The following is a 25,647-nucleotide window of genomic DNA, read 5'->3' as shown; positions in this document are numbered from 1 at the left end:
GGAAGAAAAATTGTTGACATTGCATGAAAACGGTCACTAATCTGACAATTTCAATATGCTTTGGGGAATAGAACAAGAAACTCTAGTTTCTGTTAAGAAACTGAATAAAATCATCGAAAGTTACAGCAGTGTACACAGATCAGATAGTCTATGACCTCTTCTAAATTATGGTGCCTGCGATGCATGCTATGCGCTCACTGAAACCCACAGTGGGAATATAGCAGACGCAGTAACCCACAGTGGGAGTGTAGTAGACACAGTAACCCATAGTGGGAGTGTAGCAGACGCAGTAACCCACAGTGGGAGTGTAGCAGACACAGTAACCCACAGTGGGAGTGTAGTAGACGCAGTAACCCACAGTGGAAATGTAGCAGACACAGTAACCCACAGTGGGAGTGTAGTAGACACAGTAACCCACAGTGGGAGTGTAGTAGATTCAGTAACCCACAGTGGGAGTGTAGCAGACGCAGTAACCCACAGTGGGAGTGTAGTAGACACAGTAACCCACAGTGGGAGTGTAGTAGACACAGTAACCCACAGTGGGAGTGTAGAGTACACAGTAGCTGAGGAAAGTGGTACGTGTAGACGACATATCAGAATTTCTTTTCTTTTAAATTTTGAGTGAATTATCTTGGAGCATATTAGTAATGACCTACATTGTACAACTCTTCCAGTGTAGAAGTGTGTGTCCTTTGTCATAGTAGTATACATTCACCAGGGTCACTTTGATGACAATGATGTTCTGAGAATGTTGCTTTAGAAGAGTGAATTTGCACAGAATGAAAAGCTGATAAAGCCAATATAGTAGCTGAGCGACTTGCAATTTCTCCACCATTGAACACCATCCTTCTTTATATCTTCATGAATTCCTATAGCAACATACTGAGCGCAGACATTTTTTCATGTGACCCAAAGGCAAGTCATTAAGGTTTGGTGCTGCATATTTTTGTCTGCCAAGAAACAATCTCTATCTTCTAGAGAAAGATACTGAGGTACACAATTTGAATGATACATATATTAAACTTAAGAACTTGTTATGTCTAGCTGATGTGACAAGCAGGTCTTTATCTTTAAGATTTCACAGCGTAATCACAGTCTATCATAGGTTGCAGTAAATTTACATTGATTTGACTCTACATGTATGTGTACACTTGTATTTAATTATCAGCATGGACACTCCAATTTGCTTTACAGGGCAGTTTTCAATCCCTGGCTCTCACATTAGTGGTTGTTGACATTGTCTGTTTATCCTTTGTTCTCCTATGAAAGTTGTGCACAGTGACAGTTACTCCATTTGCCCAGAGATAAAACAGATGAATAACCTGCCCCTATGCTGCTGAATAGATAGGTACAAATAGGGATTTCTAGTAGCACATTAGAAATGTGAGCTCAAGATATTCTGGTTAAATTATAGTTACTTACATCAGGATTTTAGATCAGCTTTGCGCATTTTTGACATCCCAGATGGCATGGGTCATGTTTAGATATAAATAGTATCATTTTGCCATAAACATTGGCAAGTAACTAGACAATAGTCTCCCTTAGTTTAGGCTGGTCATGTTTGTTGACATAATTTGTAATTCAATCAGCAAGAAGTCCATGAGAGAGCTACATGGTAGGGTCATATTAGATTAAATATATGATAGCAGTAGCAATATCATTACTTAGAAAGGAGTTTTATTTGTTTTCAGGGCAAGAAACAGCAGTTGACCTTATGTTAACTGTTAACATTGTTGGCTGTATCAGTTGACTTCTGAAGTGGTGTCCTTTGCTAGACTGATATGACACTGTGATGTACGCCAAATTTCAAGTCTAACTAACTGGATGACACTGATGTAGTTTCAAGTCTGTGACTGACTGAACTCAAAAGCAATGGTCAAGCATTGCCTTGCTTTGATGTCAAGGTTGTCTGAATGAAGTTCAAACTGAAAATTTGACCAGCTTGTCATCCATTATTTGTGTGTAATAGTTGGAAAGACAGTCACCATACATTATTCTGGAAAAACATACATATTTACAGATATGATGTCCACAGTGATGAACATTAATTTGTATTGTAAGTACAGTACAAGTCTGTGGAGGATTTCTAGAATTTTGTTGCTCTACTTGGTTCATTCCCTAAATTTGAAATTTTTCTTTTAATCTTGTTTGATGTCAGTAACACTCTAGCTATGTGTTCATCCAGTCACACAATAGATCAGCCAATCAAAACAGGTGTTCAACATTGTTGGGGGAAAGAGAAAGCAAAGATTTGTTATTGAATAAGTGGTACTGTCTTATGATGGGCTTGTCCACTTGTTGCCCCAATATGATTGTAAATAAGTCTACAATCTGATTTAGATTTTCCCATTATTCTCTGTACCAACGTTTCTTTCTCTGTTGAAGTTCCTTAGGGAATTGTATTTGACCATGGTCAGGCATCAGTATGGCTTTAATCCTATACCATATTGTACCACTATCCGTATAGTCATTCCACTTATGATGGGAAAAATTGATAGCTTTTAATTAAATTACTATATACAATATATACTGTAAGGCTAGTCAGCTTTCGGCAGGTCCAGTCTACTCATACTACCAAGATAACAATGGAAGACCTTATACTGCATCCGCAATCACTTTTCACACATTTTGTAGAAAGCTGTAGACCACCATTTGCAAAGTCTAACTAACTTGCAGAGTTCTGGGAATATGTGTTGTGTGGTACAGGTCTGTGAGTTGTGTAGTACAGGTCTGTGAGTTGTACGGCACAGGTCTTTGAGCTGTGTGGTACAGGTCTGTGAGTTGTGTAGTACAGGTCTGTGAGTTGTATGGCACAGGTCTTTGAGCTGTGTAGTACAGGTCTGTGAGTTGTATGGTACAGATCTGTGAGTTGTATGGCACAGGTCTGTGAGTTGTGTGGCACAAGTCTGTGTTCATGGCATTGTATGGCTTTCCTCTCTGTGAGTGCAGTCATTTAATAACTGATCTCAAGAAGCCTAAAGCCAATTGCACAGAAAAATTACCGCCTGTTCAATGGAATTAGTGTACAAATTCCCAAACTTGAGATCAGTATCTTATATTGGTCAGTACAGACCTAACTATGGAATGGCAAAAACCATAGACAGTAGGACAGAGATCTCACTTCTATTGTGTATTAATTAGGAGATAGGTTATTGCCTCTTTCAATACCACTGAATACGGTAATTGGCTAACCAAATTCTGCTCTTTACCGGTAGACTGATGGAACAGGTACAGCATTCTGAACATTTGATTGTCAAAGTCTTCACAGAGGGAGCTCTGTACCTCCCCTTATAAACATAGCTTGATTTTCAACGTAGAACTTTTCCCCAGAACATCAAATCTTAGTCTTTAAGACAGTAGATATGAATAGGAAAACTTTAAAGTTTGACATTGAATTTGTAAATAGTGAGGAGAAACGTTCTTATCCAATCAATTCTATACAGTGGAAACTTTTAAAAGAGACAATTGTACATTGCTGTGAGAGATTTAGCAATCTTGGTTTGTGTGATTATTCAGTCTGGTGATTAGCAATCAGCTAACGTTTTAATTAACGCTCTCTATGTTTTGACAAATAGTCATTTCATGTGACTTTGGCTGAGTGAACTGGCTTCAGAAAATCTTACTTTATGTTTCTCTCAGGCTTTATGAGTCACATACGTACTGGAAGTGGAACAGTAGTATTTCTAATTGACAAGGAAGGTTACTGCCTGGCTACTGCACCTGAATTCTATCTCATGCCTCATTAACTTTTATCTGAAAACAAACCAGACAAGATTACCTTTCACAAGTCTTATCTTTATCTTCTTTATTCTTTACTGTCCTAGTTGAATGACCTGTCTTTTCAAATCTTATTCCAACTTTCATGGCATTGACTTTCCCGTCAACTTACAAATTTATCACATTATGATACATTCATACAGTCTTTCTCCAGCCACACCCTATACAGCACCACCCTAGTTGACCCTAACATCATTCTTTCACTGTATCAACAGTTCTGACACTTTCCTTTTCTGGTAGCAACCATCCTTTTCAAATCCTTTCACAAATATTGCTTCAAATCACCCATTATCCAGTCTGTGTCTTCAATTACCAATTCTTTCAGAGTACACAGCGGAACTCCCTTGTCAAAGTTCTCCTTTTAGACTGTGTTTTAAGTGCTGGATCCTGTGTTTGCATTTCAAGATAGAATCATTTGGCAGTGCTTAGCTGCTTTCTTTGTTGTCCAGTATAATGTCTTATGAAAAGCAAGTCCATTGTTACTCCGGAATAAGGTTACAATAGTAACACTCTACTGGCTTAATTTACTGAATAGATTTCATTCAAAAGAGCACAATATAATTTGTATTTCCGGTACAGTTCTCATGGGAGCATAACAAAGGCCTCGTTGCATATTACTGCACAAAGTATAAAATACAATGGTATTAGAGTAAATGAAAGTTTTCATTAATGATCCAATCATTTGAATTTCAAATGTAGATATTCTTGGTTTATTCAGTCTAATAGACTACAAACTAACTATCATGAACTGTTATGCTAATTTTCTGATCAACGGAGACTACACAAAGTCTGAGAATGAAGCGGACAATGTGTTTTCCAAAGTTTTTTTTGCAAGTATGTAAATCTTGGTATATAAAGATACAACCTATATCAGGCCATGGTCCCACCATGATCAGCCCTGATCAGGCATTACATTTACTATACCTGATAAGATTTACAAACAAGAGGACATCAGTACAAGGCCATCATTTGTGTTTGTCCTAGTTTTAGCTCATGTGTTCACACACCTGAGTGAGCTAATGTTGCGGCGATGTCTATCTGTTTGTTTGTCTGTCTGCCCATCTGTCGGCGTGATGCAGTATCTCAACAATGGCTGATAGGATTTGAATGAATAGTTTACATACATTCTGTTTGGGAGTGTCAAGAAGTGATTAGTTTTTGGTGGGTGTGGCTTGCATACCCTATTTATTTATTTATTTATTTATTTAAAGGAAGACTGACATGAAAAAGTCCCAGTTATAGGCTCCATAAAATATAAATGAAAAATGTAAATGCATAAAGTTCAAAGACACAAGACGAAGTTGAGTGTCTGACGCAGCACAAATGACACAAATGCTGATACAACACAAGAAACAGGCAATATTGGGTAATAACCGATTTATCATATACCCATGCCCATAATTTTACTAACAGTATGAAAAACCTCAAATTTTGAGGTTTTACTTTATTACGCCTTGCGCATAAATATCGGAATATTTAAGTGAACAGGCTTCATTCATAAAGTATACGATGAAGTCAACATCACACGCAACATCGCTGCAAGTCCTCGGTATCTCAATGAACCTGAAGAAGAAAGACACCTGGATTCAAGGTGCAATATGCTATTACAATTGTAACCGATCAAAAACTGTCCCCAGCTTTAAATATATCCTGATTTCAAACATGCTCGACCATCGTACTGCACGGAGCTCACGCGGAGAGGGACCGCCATTTTCTTTGTTTACCCTGAGAGTTACCATGTCATCAGTCGTCGCGAGCGTTACATCGCTGTCACACCACGCGCTCACTACCTGTTTGGGGGTAGACCGTGCACAGTGCTGGCGCCGTGCGAACAGTTGAATGTTTGCTAGAGCTTGGCCAAAAAATTTAACAGGAAAACCATGGGAAAACATTACAAGACTCAACATTTTATTTCCGTATTTGGCAACCAGAAATACCCGTGTTCCTTGCAGCCCTTCAATTTTTAACGTCTGCGACATTGCTTCGCCGGAGTGGCAGCCATTTTGTTTGTTTACGTTATTTACCAACAAATTGCTAATGTAATTCAGGAGAACTCCTAAACCGATGACATTTATCGTGCATATCTTGACATTTACCATGAAATATCACAGCTGATATTTTATGGTGAACGTCGCTAGGATGAGCAATATGGGCATGGGTATATGATAAAAAATGTGTACAATTTTTAGCATGACATTCTGACCAGGCATCTTAAACTTCCTTAAGATGAAGTTATATCAATGGCCGGGTTGGAAATGCACAATTTATTTATGTGCTTATTTGCATAATGAATGATATACTTAGAGAATGGCTGCATAAAAATTCAATGAGATTTGCTACAAAAGTTGATCACATTGGGATATATTAGCCATATAAGATATAATGGTGACATGAAAGTTAATTGTTAATGTGCATATTTGATGAACTTTCATAATTAGGGATGGATTGACTGGACCAAAGTTGATGAAACTTGCTACATTGTACAATGTATGTGCATTGAAGATACTGTGATATAACATTACCGAAAGTTATTCAACATTTTTACGTCAGCTTATTAGTAATTTGCATATTTTATGAAGTTTTCCAATTAGAGATATATATTTAGATTGACTTTATCAAAAATGACGAAACTTGCTATATACATTGAAGATACTATGATATAACATTATTGAAAGTCATTTAGCATACCTCAGCTAATTGCTGATTTGAATATTTAACAAACTTTCCTAATAAACAAACAAAGTTTATGGAATTTACTATATACATTGATTTGACAATGATATTGTATTAGTTAAAGAGATTTTACATTTCTTGGTCAGCTATTTCATAATTTTCATTTTATTGAACATTCCAAACTAAAACTGAAAGGACCTGACCAGAGTTGATGAAACTGCTATGTATATTTATGATAAAGTTATAAAAAATATTGAAAGATTTGCATTTTCGCGTCAGCTAGTTTACAATTTGCATATTTATGAGCTGTCACAGTTTGGCATATAGCTTGAAGGACTCAACTTAAGGCAATTGCACTAGCTAGATAAACGCTGATACGATGACAGCAGTAAAAAAATTTAGTATTTTCCGTTTATTTGTATTTGTATACTTAATGATTTTTGAATTACTCTATGGTGAAGATTGTGATTTTGATCATACAATTTCAATGAAGTTTCATACGTCTGGCTAAAGTTTCAATTTTATATTACTGACAACTGCTATCATTAACTGAAACACGGAAGCATTTGCAGTTCATACCTAGTTGGTTCAGCTTTGTAACTTATAAATGATCAAGCAAAGAAAACTTCAATCCTAGTTTTTGACCTTTGACCTTTGCTATGACAAGAAGTAGCTGTTGATCTACATATCAGGCAGTTTTGTGTGGACTATACTATACTTAGCAAATTATAAGTCAGTGAACTGATAACAGTAGCCAGGGACATTCTCATGGCAGGTCTTTTATGCAAGAACCATTAAAGAAAGACAATAGAAATGTTATCGTAGTTTTCAAGTGGTTTGCAAGTGTTCCTAACACTAGCAGTTACATCATCTGATACACATGTGCAAAGTGACTGCAGTAATGACTTCCAAGTGAAGGGCTCTAACTTTTGAATTGTAAACAGTATGACCTAAACGAAACTTGGAGCATTAAAACGACAGGTGTTCACAATGCCTAAATCTTCACTACATGTAATAGAATAATAACTGTCGATCTTCAGTGTCACAAATTCAATACTATGTCTTTCCCTTTACAAGTGAGGAAAGAGGAATCGCACAATGTATAATTCATATTACATGTAGCGTGATGTCACCTCCAGAGTCAATGAGAAAAGTGGCCGGTGGAAACTCTACCAGAAGTCTTGCTGGCTGATAGTGTCAAAGGTCAAATCAAGGTTAATCCACATAGGCCATTTGTGCTGGCAGCTATTGCAGTCCAGAATGTCTTCTTTAATTTTCATTTCTTGTTGACCAGCTAGGTTTTGAGAAACTTCCTGGTGTATGCTAATTATCAGGTTATGGTTACAAATTCATATGTTGTACACTGGTGTCTGTAATAACACATGGACAGTGATCTGCAATGCAATGCAACATATGCACAACCATAGGATTGATTTATGGTAGTGTACAAGTGTTATCAATGGAACACTAACGCTTGAACACAGCTGTACTGAGATGTCAAAGTGTTCCTGTGTTATCCTTGGTTGGGAATTCTCAAAATAACTCATATCATGATGATAATTTGTACCAAAGTGGGTGTGATCCTCTAACTCTTTGTGTACAGTAAGTTATTTTATACATGTGTGTGGTTCTGATCAGTACAATCCAGGCATTGTGAGTTGCTCTGCAGGAATTTAACACTTCTTGAAAAGTTGATGATGAGTCAAGATTGACTCAGGTTTTACAGATCCAGGTCCCTCTTGATTTTTTTTCTGTTGAATTATACCATGTCCTGAATTATGACATCGTCCCAAATTATACCATGGTCCTGAATTATTCCATGTTAAATATTATGTTAAATTAGTGTTGAATTATTCCATAATGTTTAATTATTCCATGGTGTTGCTGTTAAGGATCTATATGGAGCGATGTATATAGATCAATGGTTACAGGTATGGTTTTGCATGAAATCCAAAATTTTTATACTTTATACGTGATATAATATTCATAAAAGTGTAGATGTAGATGTACTTCTGTGTGTTGAAATTTGCATGTATGGTTTGTTAAGTATTCAAATCACGTACTTCTACATGTATGTCTTTTTTCTAAACATTTCAGTTGACTATTGACAAGAATGTAAAGACAGTTTACAATTACTCATACAACTGTACCGTTTCACTCTTAACAAAGTAAATCCAGCGGTTGCTATGCTGTCATTATCAGTTGCCATGGTAGGATCAATGATTTTCTAACAGTTTCAAAGTTTAAGGGGAGTCTGTGGATGAAATGGTAATGTTCTTTTCTTACTTGTATACTAATGCTAGCAAAGCATCATACTTCTTCCATGGTGTATTGGCCATGATATCAGTTGTGGTGGACCAACAACGTAATAGTCTTAGGCTAGGTAGGCTAATCCATTAATCTTGTTAGCCATATAATCCATATGTCTTGTAAAGGTATTTCTGCAACTCAGACCACAGACCACCATAAGATATTTAAGGTAGTATGTACCTTGAAGGTGAAAGACTTAAACTTTTGATTAAACTTTCTTCAATGGAACTTTCAACCATTCTCTTACGAAATCAACAATAAAAATTAAGGGTTCCCATGCAAAGTTTGGGACTTGAGAAACAATTTATGCAACACTTTGCAATATTTGAAATTCAAAATGGCCGCCATCCCTGTATTAGCTCTATGGGAAAAAATTAGAGTTTGGATTTTCGAAAAGTAAGATGGATGAACTTTTCCTTCTCCAAGAGCATTAAAATGAGCCCCCTCAAGTGGTAGATCAGAAAAGAATTGTAGAAATTGAGAATCCAAATATCTGTCGCTGCGGCACATTCTACCTAAATACAATGATATACAGGCAGTAACAGTCCATTTCTGGCACTCAATGGTGCCCCTGTTATCATCACCAGGGGTCAATGTGTCTGTATAAGGCATGCTTTTGTGGATAGAAAATTTCAACTAAAAAGGAGAGGGTTTTTACAAAGTTTTACTCTTGCTAGTGTTGTTCTGTCAGAGATGCTTCTATAGTAATTGGAATTTGCCATTTCATGTGATTTAGTTGTTTGTAACATTTGTAATTTTAGTAAAGTGTATTGAATACTGTTAGTTATATGAATTCATGAATTTTTTACAGTTCCCAGCCAAACTATTGCTGATGATAAACATAAGTTAATATGTTCATAAATTTAACAAAAGCGTTCATGATATTGAAAACCAAGTTCCTTAGACTGACAAGATGGTTTGTTATTAAAGCGTTCACCAGAATGCTACCCCATGTCAAAAACTAATAAACTTTACAAAATCAAAAATTATTGGTTCACATGGATGCCTTATATTTTACGCAGAGTACCAATATTTCAACCATTTACAGAGTACTTGTATTTCAACCATTTCTAAATAAAATATTCCTTCACTATATTTGCTTTGGCAATACTAACATTGTAGGAATTCAAAATTTACAGTAAAAGTCACCAAAAATCAAGCCTAATGGTATATGTGTATTTCAAGTCTTATATATGCTACAAAATTTACTGTCATAAAACTACAATACATTTTTAAGAACATTTGATGTGTCTGTTTCAGAGACTTTATCCCTTTTGACTTTTGATTATTGATCACAGTGATTTGTCAGAATGTCACGTTTTGAATGTTGATATTTGTGAAATATGGCCCAGATCTGTTCAAATATATTACAGCACTTATAATGATAAACAAAAACACTTTACAAAAGCTATTCTGTATGCATGGATAGGTACAGTTATACAGTTTATAGAGTATTGAACTGGCTGTTAAAACTAAAATAACCTTCCAGCTGGTTGTACCTATTGTGATACAACTCTTCTGTATGAAAACTGATGTTTATAATACATGTATCGGTCATGTTGAATCTCATGATGTGAAATCTATTTTGCTGACTAATTTAGGTAACATCCTGAAAGAAATCATCTGTGATCAATAGTAAATCAAAATAAATAATTATGTTTTTTGACACTGCAGATATTACTGATTGTCTTGCATTGTAACCATGCAACACAGATTGTCTTGCATTGTAACCATGCAAGAACAGTTTTTGAAGTGTTTCAGTCTGGGAAGGGTTTTACTAAGTACAGTGACCTTCACCTAATGACACTAGTAAAACCCTGCATTTAAATTTCAAAGAGATCTGAGATGGTCCGATCCTTCAAATCTATCCTTTGATGACACACTGATGGAAACATTGTGTAATGGCTAGAAATTCATCCTTACTCACTTTATGAACTCTGTTTTCTGTCCCAAAAAAACAGACAGACTTTGTGAACATTTTGAAACTATGCAGACCACACAAGACAAATGCCTTTTACTGGAGGTAGCTAATCTGCCAGCTTTTAAACCGATTGCTTAGAAGGACTCTGGTATTAAAAGGTCATCTAGATGAGACTGCTTTCAGCTAGAAACTGATGTATAATGAATACATCAGCTTCTTAAGCAGTGTTAGTTTTCTCTTGGTTGTCTCAACTACCATAATAGCAATCCCTGCAGGTCACGCTAACAATCCTGTGGTTGAAGTTTTAATAGTTACTTATTCATGTTATAACTCAGTAGACTTCAAACTCAAGCTGTATTTCAACTTTCAATGAATGCGGCTGAACAGTTGCCTTCACAAAGGCTAGAGTGATATATGTTCATTGGTAAATGTACTGTTTCAGACTTTGTCCTTATATGTCAGCAGTAATTTTCCCACGCTTAAAGTCCCACTAGCTGTATCGTTTAGCATTATTTTAGGATTTTACTTCTAATTTAGATGTGTGTAATTACTAACTACCCCCTGGGACTGTATATGCAATTTTGATTACACTGCGATTAAATGTTTGTCCAAACATTAAATCACAGCCCCATGTGGAAAAGCAAAAACCATGGATACTGTGCATATCTGTACTGAAATCTTCACATAAACTACACAGAGTAGTCCAATGTAATGCATATGGCGGTGAATATTTCAACTGTGACATTGTATGTTCTATTTCCTTTGTAATATTACCAATTTTTGATAATGGCAGGAATGACTGTTAAAATTTGAATATTATTGTCAAATGTTTCACAAAGGAATGGTTTCCTAATACAGTAAAAAGCCATATCCCTTCAGAGGGTAGAATTCAGAGAAAACCAAGAGAGAATAGCTTAGGAAGGAAGATATATTGAGGTCAACAAAGTTCATGAATTACAGTTAGCAGATCTTTAATATGCATGCATCACGTATCATCTTTTATACTTTATATTATTATCAACTTCACTGAGTTCCGGATATCTTTGTCCATTATAAAATACAAATATATCTATATTATACAACTAGTAACACTGACCTGATAGTACAGTGAACACACTGTAACCTTGACCTTCAATAAACTAGGTCATAAAAAATAAACAAATTCTTGATCCTTGACATTGTAACTCAATTAACTAGTATATACACTATTTGATAATCAATAAACTACATGTATATTTTCTCAGAATGGCTTAACAGACAGCTTATAAGTTTAAGACTTAAAGAAAAACAAACTGTATAAATGAACATAAACTTCTGAGTTTATCACAGAAGAGTTTCGTTGTATTTTTTTTGAATTTTACACTGTATATAAAGACAATGAAGTTTTAAATTCATAAACTAATTCCTACCCACCCTTGTCAATCACAGTAAACGTATGCACTTTGTAAAACATCATCAATGTCCTATTAAAGTAATGTGCACCTTTAAAGTGAAAGACTTAAACTTGCTCAAGCTTTCCTTTATGAAACTTTTGACCATTCTCTTTCAAAATCAAGAATAAAAATTTGGGGTCACCGTGCAAAGTTTGGTATAAGGGAAACAAATTGCTTAAGATTTACAGAAATTTGAAATCCAAAATGGCCGCCAATCCCATGTTAATTCTATGGAGAAAAATAAACTTTCAATTCTCATCTAAAAACTAAGACGATGAAAATTTTCTTACACCAAGAGCTTTAAAATGAATCCCACAGGCGGTAAATCAGAAAAGAATTGAAATACTGTTGTTTGAGAGTCCGAATGTCTGTCCCTGTGGATTCTACCTGAACATGTATGTGTATGTACACATTACTATGATATAGAACACTAATCCATTAAATTAAAACCATATTTATAAAGTTTTGATTCTCAGATTACTAGCTAACACCAGTACAGCTGTTTTATAATCCAGAACACTTCAAAAAAGATAACTCTTGATTTTTTTTCAAATTGTTGATTGTTGAGTTCTTTCAAGTGTTGGCAAAAAGTCTATTAAATAAATTCCCTTGTCAAAGTTGATGCAGCACTGCATGTGTGTATACAGTATAACATGCCTAATAATAAGTCTGACAAAAAGTCTTTTTCTGGGGTATACGGTCCAATTGGTCTGTACAAAAGAGATTTATCATGTGACACTGGTTCTCTTGAATTTTATTACAAACAAAGCAAATAATTTACAGTAGTGTCAGGATGATGAAAGGAAACACTGTTGCTTCCCATTGCATTTCTTTTTCATCGCCAATCAAAATGAATAGTTTGCTCTTCTTACCATTATAAATTACAATCGATAGCATCGTTGTACTATAGAGACTTGGTCAGCATCTCATAAATTATTTTTATTACCAGCAAATTTATGGAAATCTAAAATGTATGTTTTCCTGTACAATGTATGTCTTTGTGTTTTTGTAGTTAAACAACACACTTTCAGTCAAGACTTTTTTTAAGTATAACCATATTGCTATCCAGTATTAACTGGAGACGGAGACAATATTATTGACTCTACCAATCAGCGAATTATGAATCTTCAATGGAAAGTTGAATCATTTGACCGATCTATACAGAGAAAATGGTAAATAATGGCAAATAATCTCTCCTTTTAGTAGCTTAGATGCTTTTCTTTAAATTTATTTCAAAGATATGCTGCATATGATTTGCAATACAGTCAATGGCAGCTATGAAATGATTCTTTAAAAGGACAAAGTCGGCCATTTTTTCATGAAATTTGTTTGACATGAGATACTACTTATATTGTTTGACATGTTGAAAGATACTTAATGAATGGGTGACCATGCATATATTTGACCCCGGTTTTAGACAAATAAAACCATCATGAAAATGAAATACCGGTAATGGTTATGACCAATAATTTATTTTCGCGATAGTTGCATTTATCATGTGTAAAACCGGACTCAAATATATGTATGGTCACCCATTCATTAAGTATCTTTCAACATGTTAAACAATATAAGTAGTATCTCGTATCAAACAAAATTCATGAAAAATGGCAGACTTTGTCCCTGTAACTTACAGAGAAAGGAAAGTGAATAATAAGAAAGGTCATCTACATGTATGCCAGGTGCAGAACCTTCACATGGTACTTCATGGTATCTAACTGTTCAGAATATTCCTCATCAACAGCCAACAATACTATCATATTGGTTTTTGCATGACAGCACCTTTACAGAGCCAGTAGCTGTCACTTCCAATGAACTTTTCAACATTTTTTTTTGCATGTGAATTGTAAATTCTTGTTCAACTCCCCAAAGCAAGTTTAGACACCTACTATTTAGCTTACCAGCAAAGTTTCTAATACAAATAAAATGTTGTTGTTTACTTTTGACTTCTAGTCAAAAGTAAACAAATGTGAAATGTTGACAGGTCAAATGTGGTCTAGCCCACATTTGACCTGTCAACAGTATTTACAGTTTACTCATATACAGGCTGAATTAATTAGCTGAATATTGAGTATCTCAACATGCTTTAGTCAGTAGAACAAAAAATGCAGTTGATATTAAATACGAAAATAGTGAAAAATAATGTAAAAATTTACAGCAACTGCCCCTTTAGAAACAGTGTGTATGATGTGTTTAAGCTGTCTTCCCCCCTGCTGTCTATTAACCCCCATTTCCCTCTTTAGAGGTCCAACCTTACCATAGAAGACAGTGGGATTGGGTCAAACCATTTCCCTCTTTAGAGGTCCAACCTTACCATAGAAGACAGTGGGATTGGGTCAAACCATTTCCCTCTTTAGAGGTCCAACCTTACCATAGAAGACAGTGGGATTGGGTCAAACCATTGCCCTCTTTAGAGGTCCAACCTTACCATAGAAGACAGTAGGATTGGGTCAAACCACAGTTGTGAAAGTGTTGCAGCATCTGTATGCTATTTGATCAATGCAATATGGTATCTTCTTGTTCACATTGGTAATGGAATGCAGTGAGCATACATATGGGATATTTCTCTACAGACGGAAAGGTGATTGTCAAGACCACACAAACACAGTACCAATACAAGGTCATTATCGTAAACAAGCTTGTCCTTGAATATGAAGGCCATAAGACTGTGCCAATTGCATAGTAATCTTTTGGTCAACATTGTTGTCATTGAAGAGAATTCTACATGCATACATTATTGTGTTGGTCTTCTATAGATCGGTCTTGTTTTAATATATGAATTAATCCTGTATGAATTAGTCCTGAAGTCTTAGTTTGTTTACCTATAAATACTAGATTTCAACTTTCAATTTTTCTTTAAAACATATATTGCACATATTTACAGTTTGGTAACTGCTGTTGAAAAGAAAACTATCCTGATGGTGTATGTGCAGTGTCAGCAGATGTTCCACTTTGAGAAGAACACAATAAAGACTGCTGAGGAGATTGTAATGACACTGAGCAGACAACAATTGATGTATTTGGATTTGTTCATGTAGTGTTAAATATGGACCATCACTATTGCAGTATGACTTCAGGGATGGGCTACTGAATCTGAGGAGTGTTTGTCCAAAATTGGAAAAAAAATTGCAGAGCTAGAATAATTAAAACAGTTGACAGTCTTGCTTCTTTCCTTTAAAATCACTCAAGTGCAGAGAAATGAAAAATTTACAGAATTTCTGTTTTGGAATTGCATAGTCTGTCAATTTCTCGTGAGCCAGAGCATGATTTCTGTTCCGCCGACGCATACAAAAATCAAGTAGGGCCAAGTTGTTGCCATAAAGCATAGACCCTAAAAAAAAGATGTTTGGTTATGACGATGATTCTGTCAAGTTTGAAGAAGTGTCAAATTGTTGGAGGCAATCAAATTTTATATGCATTGATTACGACAAAGATCTGCTCATCTTTCAGAAGATTGGACAGTTTATCTATTGACAAAAAACTGGATTTTGACATGTATTTGTCTTAGCTGTGTTTACTTGGTGATCTTCTTGTCCATGTACCAGAGTATCATATCTATAACTTAGACCAGGGGTAATCTTTTCAACCTTGCAAAGTTGATAAAATATTTTGCTAATGCTTGTTTACAGAGCAATCTAATCTACCACTACATTAATGCATAGAAGTAGTAATCGTTAAATATTACGGTTACCTTTTGGTACATGTACTCAGATAATCATGTGCTTATGACAGTCACTCAAGGATATTCCAAATTACTTTCCAAGCTTTCTGTCACATTTTACATCGGATTCCTTAATTCATGTTTTTTCATCTGTAATTCAGGTAGCATGATTTTGGCCAGGTATGTTAGGTTATGGGGATGACTCCAGCTATGTTAAGTTATGGGGATGACTCAAAACTGATGAGAAAATTGAACAGAAAGTAAGAAGGAGACAGTAGTAACTGTATTTACTGCACAATGGAATATATCAAATTTGTCCTGATTAAGGTATTCACTAGTAAGCTTCAACAAAATTTCATCAAATTCAGGACAAATGTCAAGAAATTCATCAATGTTTAAATTAACAACTTATGCAACTTTTAATCAAAAAAAGCTATGTACTGTATGCATGAATATTAAACTAGAGGAAAATTAGTTATGATCACATCAAGATTTATTTATGAATCTATTAAGCTGTCCTGAATTCCTGACTGCAATGATGAGTTGAGAAGAGTTTAAGATGCAATATTGTCTAATGGACTTTTTGCACTCATGTGTCATGTGATACTGTCAGATTTAAGACAACTCAGCAAAATGGACACCATGCAACAGTACATTAGTATTCACCATTCCAATTAACTTGGAGTATCTTATCTTCCCTACTCCTTCCAAAAGCATCGTATCAAATGCCAAGTTTGTCTACATTCTGCATCAATTACCGTTGCTTGTGTTTGTACATTGTATCGGCTCATGACCTCACTGCTATTCTAGAATTCTTTCAAGTGTTTCTGTACATTTCAAATTGATGAAGTCACTGTGTTAAAGGTGCATATAACATCATGGTATTCCAGACTTAGCCATTTGAACCATGTATAGGTAATTGTAGTTTGGTCAGCTCAACTTTCCTCACCCATTGTGTAGTGTAATACTAGTTCTATTCAGAGCACCATCAATCGTCTTGGTTTGACTTAACCCAGGAGGAACTCATACATCAGTCTAGATTTACAAGGCGTATTTTTCAGCGCCCGTCAAATGCTTACATGTACCTTCCTCTGTTTATTGGTCAAGCTATATATTTCTTGATTCTTCTCAAAGGATTTCTCTCACAGTTGATAAAGTGAATACTCTGTGACCTTCATAACTCCTTCTGTGGTTTGAATTATCGCTGCTGAGCTGCCTCCATGGCACAATAATTCATTTGCATCTTAAAAATAAGCTTTTGGTCCATAGGTGTGAGTTCCAAGCTATGGTTCCATACATACAGCAGTGGATCCATAGCTGTGGGTCCATAACTGTGAGTCCATAGCTGTGGATCCATAGCTATGGGTCCATAGCTGTGGATCCATAGCTATGGGTCCATAGCTATGGATCCATAGCTGTGGGTCCATAACTGTGAGTCCATAGCTGTGGGTCCATAGCTATGGATCCATAGCTGTGGGTCCATAACTGTGAGTCCATAGCTGTGGGTCCATAGCTATGGATCCATAGCTGTGAGGTATGTAATTGTCTCACAACTGACATTGTACGAGCAGAAGTACGGCCTCGTACTTTCACAGAACGAGTGACGTAATGTACCCATACTTTCAAAATACGAGTGACGTACAATGCTGGTTTATCATACACAGCAAGATTTTGACGTAAGGCCGTAAAATTCATAAGTGAAGCTGCGGTTTGTATTAGGAACTATTGTTAGACCCCCTCCAATCTTGAACTCCAAAATCCGGTGCGGCTTCTTTACGCACATTTGTCTGGACTCAACTACGTCACGTTGAAAATTGCCAGCAAGGAGACTATTATTATGCAAATGACCACAGCTGCATTTCTCCGCAGTAGGGAGACTAAGTTATACATTTTCTCAGCTTTTCTCCTCTTTCTTTCGAATAAAGATGATAAACCCTTGCACTTCCAAGCCTTAAATAATTGTACACGCCGCTGTCCCACACAAGCGCGGTGCTGTTGACTTCAAGCTATGTTTCACACGCTGCATGCCTGCCGGCTAATTTATGCATACGTTTGCAATAACCTCAGAAACAGCTGTGCGGGCCTGCTCATGTTCCCTCGATCGATATTTTTAGAAATCTGGAGACATGGCACATCACATTTTTATTTTAATAGTTTACAAAAGATGTAAGAAGCATTGATTTTGTCGAAAATTCTGAAAAAAATATAGGAAGATTTTATCGCGAACACATTTTCACTTGGGGTCGACATGGGGTCGCAGCCATGTTGCCTCAAAACTTATGTCTGTCTGCACTCAAAACTCAAAACTTTCGAATATGAATCTGTAAAATCGAGGTCATTTGTCAAACTTCGGCGGAACTTAAGCCTATAGACAAGATTACATCTAGGTAAGGTAAATTTACTGAAATTTGATCGACAAATAATCCTGAACTTGAACGTGACAGCTCGCCTTCTCCGGGAAGTCAAGCATTAGGCTGTCCATACACAGCTGCCCATATTGCTTGGTTTATGAGATTGTTTTCAAGCGACGGCGGTAGAGCGTACGGGGCTCTGGATATGAACCTACCGCCGGTGTAGCTGTAATAACTGTTGCGTTGTTTTTTCTTGAAGTTTTTTACATTAAACCTGCCATATTCCTTCAAATTACAACGAAATTTTTTTCGATCACACAGCCATGTATTTTGATATGTCACTCACAATAGTACACTGAACACAGACAGGCTATAGAGAAATACTGACATAACGTCACCTGTACGGTGAAATTGCGGCACATTACGTCACTCGTAATTTGCTCGTACGAGCTCGTACGTCTGCTCGTAGTTCGTCCGTTTTGAGACGATTAGATAAATGTAGCTGTGGATCCATAGCTATGGGTCCATAGCTATGGATCCATAGCTGTGGATCCATAGCTGTGGGTCCATAGCTGTGGGTCCATAGCTGTGGATCCATAGCTGTGGGTCCATAACTGTGAGTCCATAGCTGTGGATCCATAGCTATGGGTCCATAGCTATGGATCCATAGCTGTGGATCCATAGCTGTGGGTCCATAGCTGTGGGTCCATAGCTGTTGCTCCATGTGTCCATAGCTGTTGGTCCATAGCTGTGGGTCCATGGCTTTGGGTCCATAGCTGTGAGTCCATAGCAGTGGGTCCATAGTTGTGGATCCATAGCTGTTGGTCCATAGCTGTGGATCCATAGCTGTGGGTCCATAGCATTGAATGCATAGCTGTGGTTCCATAGGTATGGGTCCATACATGTAGGTCTTGGTCCATAGCTGTGGATCCATAGCTGTGGGTCCATAGTTGTGGATCCATAGCTATGAATCCATATTTGTGGTTCCATAGCTATGAATCCATAGCTGTCTGTCCAAAGTGTATGGATCCTTAGCTGCTGATCCATACATGTAGCTGTAGGTCCATAGCTGTGGTTCCATAGCTGTGGATTCGTAGCTGTAGGTCCCTAGTTGTGGATCCATAGCTATGATTCCATAGCTGTGGATTCGTAGCTGTAGGTCCATACATGTAGCTGTGGATCCATAGCAGAAGAAAAATTACTTTTGTTGAACGTGAAGAGTTGCTATTTGCATGGCAACTTTGTGTATTAGATTTCATCAACATGTTGTGTTACTCTAACGATACATGTATCTATGTACATGACAACATGACTTGTCTGGAACATTTCTCAACTTGTAGGGATAGGGATCACAAAGCAATACTCTGGTCATCGCTTGACTTCTCCTTGGCTGGTTTCAAATTAAACAATTTCTCTTTTGGCTTTATTAAAAGTGTTTGCTTTTCATATTTTCCTACTGTAGAGTCAACAGTCAGAAATGGTTGGTTGATTTTGTGGTTTCCAAATGTAGATTTGTATGTCTTTGTGCCTACTGTGACATTTGAAGGGTTGTCAGTTGTAGTTTCTTACATCAATTCCAGTGTCCACTGCTGCATGTGGCATAAGATTGAGGCATATACAGTTTGGAAATGTGCCTGTAACTGCAAATAAATAGACGGATTGAATACAGTGTTGTCAATGTGAAGGTTATACAATGTGATTATTTTCAAAAAGACAATTTAAATTCAGGATTTTCAGTCCCTTTATGAATAATATTTTATGTGTATGAAAAATGTAGACATGCCATTTCAAAGTTTTAAATTCTAGGAACACGTTTATCATGAAAATGTAGTCTGATCATAGATGGGTTGTAATTCATTGAAACACAAGACAAATCATTTCTGAAATTGACAAAGGGCAAAAAATTAACTTAATCTATAGATTATAAGGGATATGAAAGTGAAAGAAGAGGAAATTACAAAAGTGAAATATCTATTTCATTCTATTTCCTAGATATCAATACATGACTGACATTATGTCTGAAAATAAGTTTTTATCTTGGTATTACAGAGATTTTTATGTAAACTATTGCTATTACACAAACATCCGCAGTCTACATGGTTCATATGTCATTCTAATGATTATCGTGTGGAAAAATATTAAATTATCTATCTGCTAATAAGCATGTGATTAATTTGCCATACTTGCAGGGAAACACACTTCCTGAAAGTCCAAAATCTGGAAGAGAAGGTAACTCGGATGACATAGTATTCAGTGATATTTACAATTTCCAAACATTTGATGATGAAGATTATCCCAATGATGAAGTCATTAGTTCAGGAGATGAGGAAGGTAGTGGAGGAACTATACCACCAGGATCAACATGTAAGTATTCAAAATCTTATAGTGGACTTCACTTTTCTATTCAAATTTTATTCACATCCATTCAAATTTCATCACAGATTACTTTTCTACTCAAATCTTATTCACACCTATTCAAATATCATACCAGATTATCCAGGGTTTACCCTTTCATTCAAATCTTATTCAAATCTTAAAATCTACACACATCTTAATAAAGGCCATTAAATATTTTTGCTTTAAATTTCAAATACATTTCTTTGTTCTGCTTCCCAAAGTATGTTGATATACACTGTCCTCTGCTTGTCAACTCAGTCTATACATGTGTAGACTGCAATGTTATCGTTGATAAATGAATTCTGGTCCGATGAAATAGAATTCACATCCTAACAATATCAGTGTAGTTTAAACCTGTAGACGCTGTGTAGACAAGCTAATTAATCAGTGTAGTTTAAACCTGTAGACGCTGTGTAGACAAGCTAATTAATCAGTGTAGTTTAAACCTGTAGACGCTGTGTAGACAAGCTAATTAATCAGTGTAGTTTAAACCTGTAGACGCTGTGTAGACAAGCTAATTAATCAGTGTAGTTTAAACCTGTAAGCGCTGTGTAGACAAGCTAATTAATCAGTGTAGTTTAAACCTGTAGACGCTGTGTAGACAAGCTAATTAATCAGTGTAGTTTAAACCTGTAGACGCTGTGTAGACAAGCTAATTAATCAGTGTAGTTTAAACCTGTAGACGCTGTGTAGACAAGCTAATTAATCACTGTTTCAACATGTGTCAGGGAGTTGACTAAGAATAGTGAAAACATTACAAAATGTGTCAGGGAGTTGAATAAGAAGAGTGAAAACATTACAAAATGTGTCGGGGAGTTGAATAAGAATAGTGAAAACATTACAACATGTGTCAGGGAGTTGAATAAGAATAGTGAAAACATCACAACATGTGTCAGGGAGTTGTATAAGAATAGTGAAAACATCACAAAATGTGTCAGGGAGTTGAATAAGAATAGTGAAAACATCACAAAATGTGTCAGGGAGTTGAATAAGAATAGTGAAAACATTACAAACTATGTCAGGGAGTTGAATAAGAATAGTGAAAACATTACAACATGTGTCAGGGAGTTGAATAAGAATAGTGAAAACATCATAACATGTGTCAGGGAGTTGAATAAGAATAGTGAAAACATTACAAAATGTGTCAGGGAGTTGAATAAGAATAGTGAAAACATTACAACATGTGTCAGGGAGTTGAATAAGAATAGTGAAAACATTACAACATGTGTCAGGGAGTTGTATAAGAATAGTGAAAACATCACAACATGTGTCAGGGAGTTGAATAAGAATAGTGAAAACATTACAACATGTGTCAGGGAGTTGAATAAGAATAGTGAAAACATCACAACATGTGTCAGGGAGTTGAATAAGAATAGTGAAAACATCACAACATGTGTCAGGGAGTTGAATAAGAATAGTGAAAACATCACAACATGTGTCGGGGAGTTGAATAAGAATAGTGAAAACATTACAAAATGTGTCGGGGAGTTGAATAAGAATAGTGAAAACATTACAAACATGTGTCAGGGAGTTGAATAAGAATAGTGAAAACATTACAACATGTGTCAGGGAGTTGAATAAGAATAGTGAAAACATTACAAAATGTGTCAGGGAGTTGAATAAGAATAGTGAAAACATCACAAAATGTGTCAGGGAGTTGAATAAGAATAGTGAAAACATTACAAAATATGTCAGGGAGTGAATAAGAATAGTGAAAACATCACAAAATGTGTCAGGGAGTTGAATAAAGAATAGTGAAAACATCACAACATGTGTCAGGGAGTTGAATAAGAATAGTGAAAACATTCACAACATGTGTCAGGGAGTTGAATAAGAATAGTGAAAACATCACAAAATGTGTCAGGGAGTTGAATAAGAATAGTGAAAACATTACAACATGTGTCAGGGAGTTGAATAAGAATAGTGAAAACATCACAACATGTGTCAGGGAGTTGAATAAGAATAGTGAAAACATCACAACATGTGTCAGGGAGTTGACTAAGAATAGTGAAAACATCACAAAATGTGTCAGGGAGTTGAATAAGAATAGTGAAAACATTACAAAATGTGTCGGGGAGTTGAATAAGAATAGTGAAAACATTACAACATGTGTCAGGGAGTTGAATAAGAATAGTGAAAACATCACAAAATGTGTCAGGGAGTTGAATAAGAATAGTGAAAACATTACAACATGTGTCAGGGAGTTGAATAAGAATAGTGAAAACATCACAAAATGTGTCAGGGAGTTAAATAAGAATAGTGAAAACATTACAACATGTGTCAGGGAGTTGAATAAGAATAGTGAAAACATCACAAAATGTGTCAGGGAGTTGTATAAGAATAGTGAAAACATTACAACATGTGTCAGGGAGTTGAATAAGAATAGTGAAAACATTACAACATGTGTCAGGGAGTTGAATAAGAATAGTGAAAACATCACAACATGTGTCAGGGAGTTGAATAAGAATAGTGAAAACATCACAAAATGTGTCGGGGAGTTGAATAAGAATAGTGAAAACATTACAACATGTGTCGGGGAGTTGAATAAGAATAGTGAAAACATTACAAAATGTGTCAGGGAGTTGAATAAGAATAGTGAAAACATCACAACATGTGTCAGGGAGTTGAATAAGAATAGTGAAAACATTACAAAATATGTCAGGGAGTTGAATAAGAATAGTGAAAACATTACAAAATGTGTCAGGGAGTTGAATAAGAATAGTGAAAACATCACAAAATGTGTCAGGGAGTTGAATAAGAATAGTGAAAACATCACAAAATGTGTCAGGGAGTTGAATAAGAATAGTGAAAACATCACAAAATGTGTCAGGGAGTTGAATAAGAATAGTGAAAACATTACAACATGCGTCAGGGAGTTGAATAAGAATAGTGAAAACATTACAAAATATGTCAGGGAGTTGAATAAGAATAGTGAAAACATTACAAAATGTGTCAGGGAGTTGAATAAGAATAGTGAAAACATCACAAAATGTGTCAGGGAGTTGAATAAGAATAGTGAAAACATTACAACATGTGTCAGGGAGTTGAATAAGAATAGTGAAAACATTACAACATGTGTCAGGGAGTTGAATAAGAATAGTGAAAACATCACAACATGTGTCAGGGAGTTGAATAAGAATAGTGAAAACATCACAACATGTGTCAGGGAGTTAAATAAGAATAGTGAAAACATTACAACATGTGTCAGGGAGTTGAATAAGAATAGTGAAAACATCACAACATGTGTCGGGGAGTTGAATAAGAATAGTGAAAACATCACAACATGTGTCAGGGAGTTGAATAAGAATAGTGAAAACATCACAACATGTGTCAGGGAGTTGAATAAGAATAGTGAAAACATCACAACATGTGTCAGGGAGTTGAATAAGAATAGTGAAAACATCACAACATGTGTCAGGGAGTTGAATAAGAATAGTGAAAACATCACAACGTGTCAGGGAGTTGAATAAGAATAGTGAAAACATTACAACATGTGTCAGGGAGTTGAATAAGAATAGTGAAAACATCACAACATGTGTCCGGGAGTTGTATAAGAATAGTGAAAACATCACAAAATGTGTCAGGGAGTTGAATAAGAATAGTGAAAACATTACAAAATGTGTCAGGGAGTTGAATAAGAATAGTGAAAACATCACAAAATGTGTCAGGGAGTTGAATAAGAATAGTGAAAACATTACAAAATGTGTCAGGGAGTTGAATAAGAATAGTGAAAACATCACAAAATGTGTCAGGGAGTTGAATAAGAATAGTGAAAACATCACAACATGTGTCAGGGAGTTGAATAAGAATAGTGAAAACATCACAAAATGTGTCAGGGAGTTGAATAAGAATAGTGAAAACATTACAACATGTGTCAGGGAGTTGAATAAGAATAGTGAAAACATTACAAAATGTGTCAGGGAGTTGAATAAGAATAGTGAAAACATCACAACATGTGTCAGGGAGTTGAATAAGAATAGTGAAAACATCACAAAATGTGTCGGGGAGTTGAATAAGAATAGTGAAAACATTACAACATGTGTCGGGGAGTTGAATAAGAATAGTGAAAACATTACAACATGTGTCAGGGAGTTGAATAAGAATAGTGAAAACATCACAAAATGTGTCAGGGAGTTGAATAAGAATAGTGAAAACATTACAACATGTGTCTGGGAGTTGAATAAGAATAGTGAAAACATCACAAAATGTGTCGGGGAGTTGAATAAGAATAGTGAAAACATCACAACATGTTACAGCTACTGACACTTTAATTCAAAGCGATTTGTAACAACATGTCACTAGAGGGCAGTCTTACCACATGTATTAACATCAAGTTCTTGTTGAACCGGAACATTTTATATAATTTTGCAGATACTACATGTATACTGTATATTTTACACTTTTCCACAGAATATGACCGAAGGATTAGAATGTATTTAACATCCTTCACCAAAACCTGTGATATGCAGCTGAGATTATTGTTTAAGAAAAGTCACTGAAACACTTTAAAAATAACGTAAAGGAGTTATGTATTTCAATTTATGTTCCACGGTATCAGGTATGTAAGGGTAGCTCAAACCCCTGACTGGGACCGCCAACTGGGACTCCCAGTTGGCTTAAAATGCACTCTGGGACCGGTCCCAGTTCGCTTCTGGGACCGGTCCCAGTTGGCTTCCAGGACCAGTCCCAGTTGGCTTCAAAATTAACTCTAGGACCCCGGCCGCGGTCCTAGTTGGCCTCCAGGATCAGTCCCAGTACACTTCAGGGACACATCCAATTTGTGAACTGGGACCACTATGAAAAAACCCAGTTACTGGTACTTCATACTAACAATCTGTTAATGTTTTCATCTTTTTACCCTGCCATAATCGTAGGTATACGCGACATTTAATAGATCCCAACTATTAAAGGCCAAAGTAATTTAATTCTTTGTTTTGCATCTGTGTGCACATACTAGGGTTTTTCCTACTACCAATGGCTTGAATAGGATTTCACTGAGTAGCATTCCTGTTTACAAAATTTCACATCTTGTAGTATAACTTATGATGATTGCGATGAAAGGAAGTTTCTGATGATTTTTGTATAGACACTTATGTTGTTACATGGAAATAATCAAGAAAATATAAC

The 25,647-nt window shown here is 35.9% G+C and overlaps 1 protein-coding gene across 2 annotated transcripts in view; it reads left to right on the top strand.

The window, feature by feature from the left end:
- Window positions 1-25,647, top strand: part of LOC139136557 (basement membrane-specific heparan sulfate proteoglycan core protein-like) — a 176,993-nt gene that overhangs the window by 12,285 nt on the left and 139,061 nt on the right. For both annotated transcript variants that reach the window (XM_070704289.1, XM_070704290.1), the window contains exon 2: window positions 20,313-20,487. In XM_070704289.1, the coding sequence (XP_070560390.1) occupies window positions 20,313-20,487 (175 nt within the window). The remainder of the gene's footprint in view (window positions 1-20,312; window positions 20,488-25,647) is intronic.

This window comes from Ptychodera flava, chromosome 7 (assembly GCF_041260155.1).
Source record: "Ptychodera flava strain L36383 chromosome 7, AS_Pfla_20210202, whole genome shotgun sequence".
Taxonomy (NCBI): domain Eukaryota; kingdom Metazoa; phylum Hemichordata; class Enteropneusta; family Ptychoderidae; genus Ptychodera; species Ptychodera flava.
Note: the sequence above shows the minus strand (reverse complement) of the source record. Positions and strands in the feature narration are given on the sequence as shown.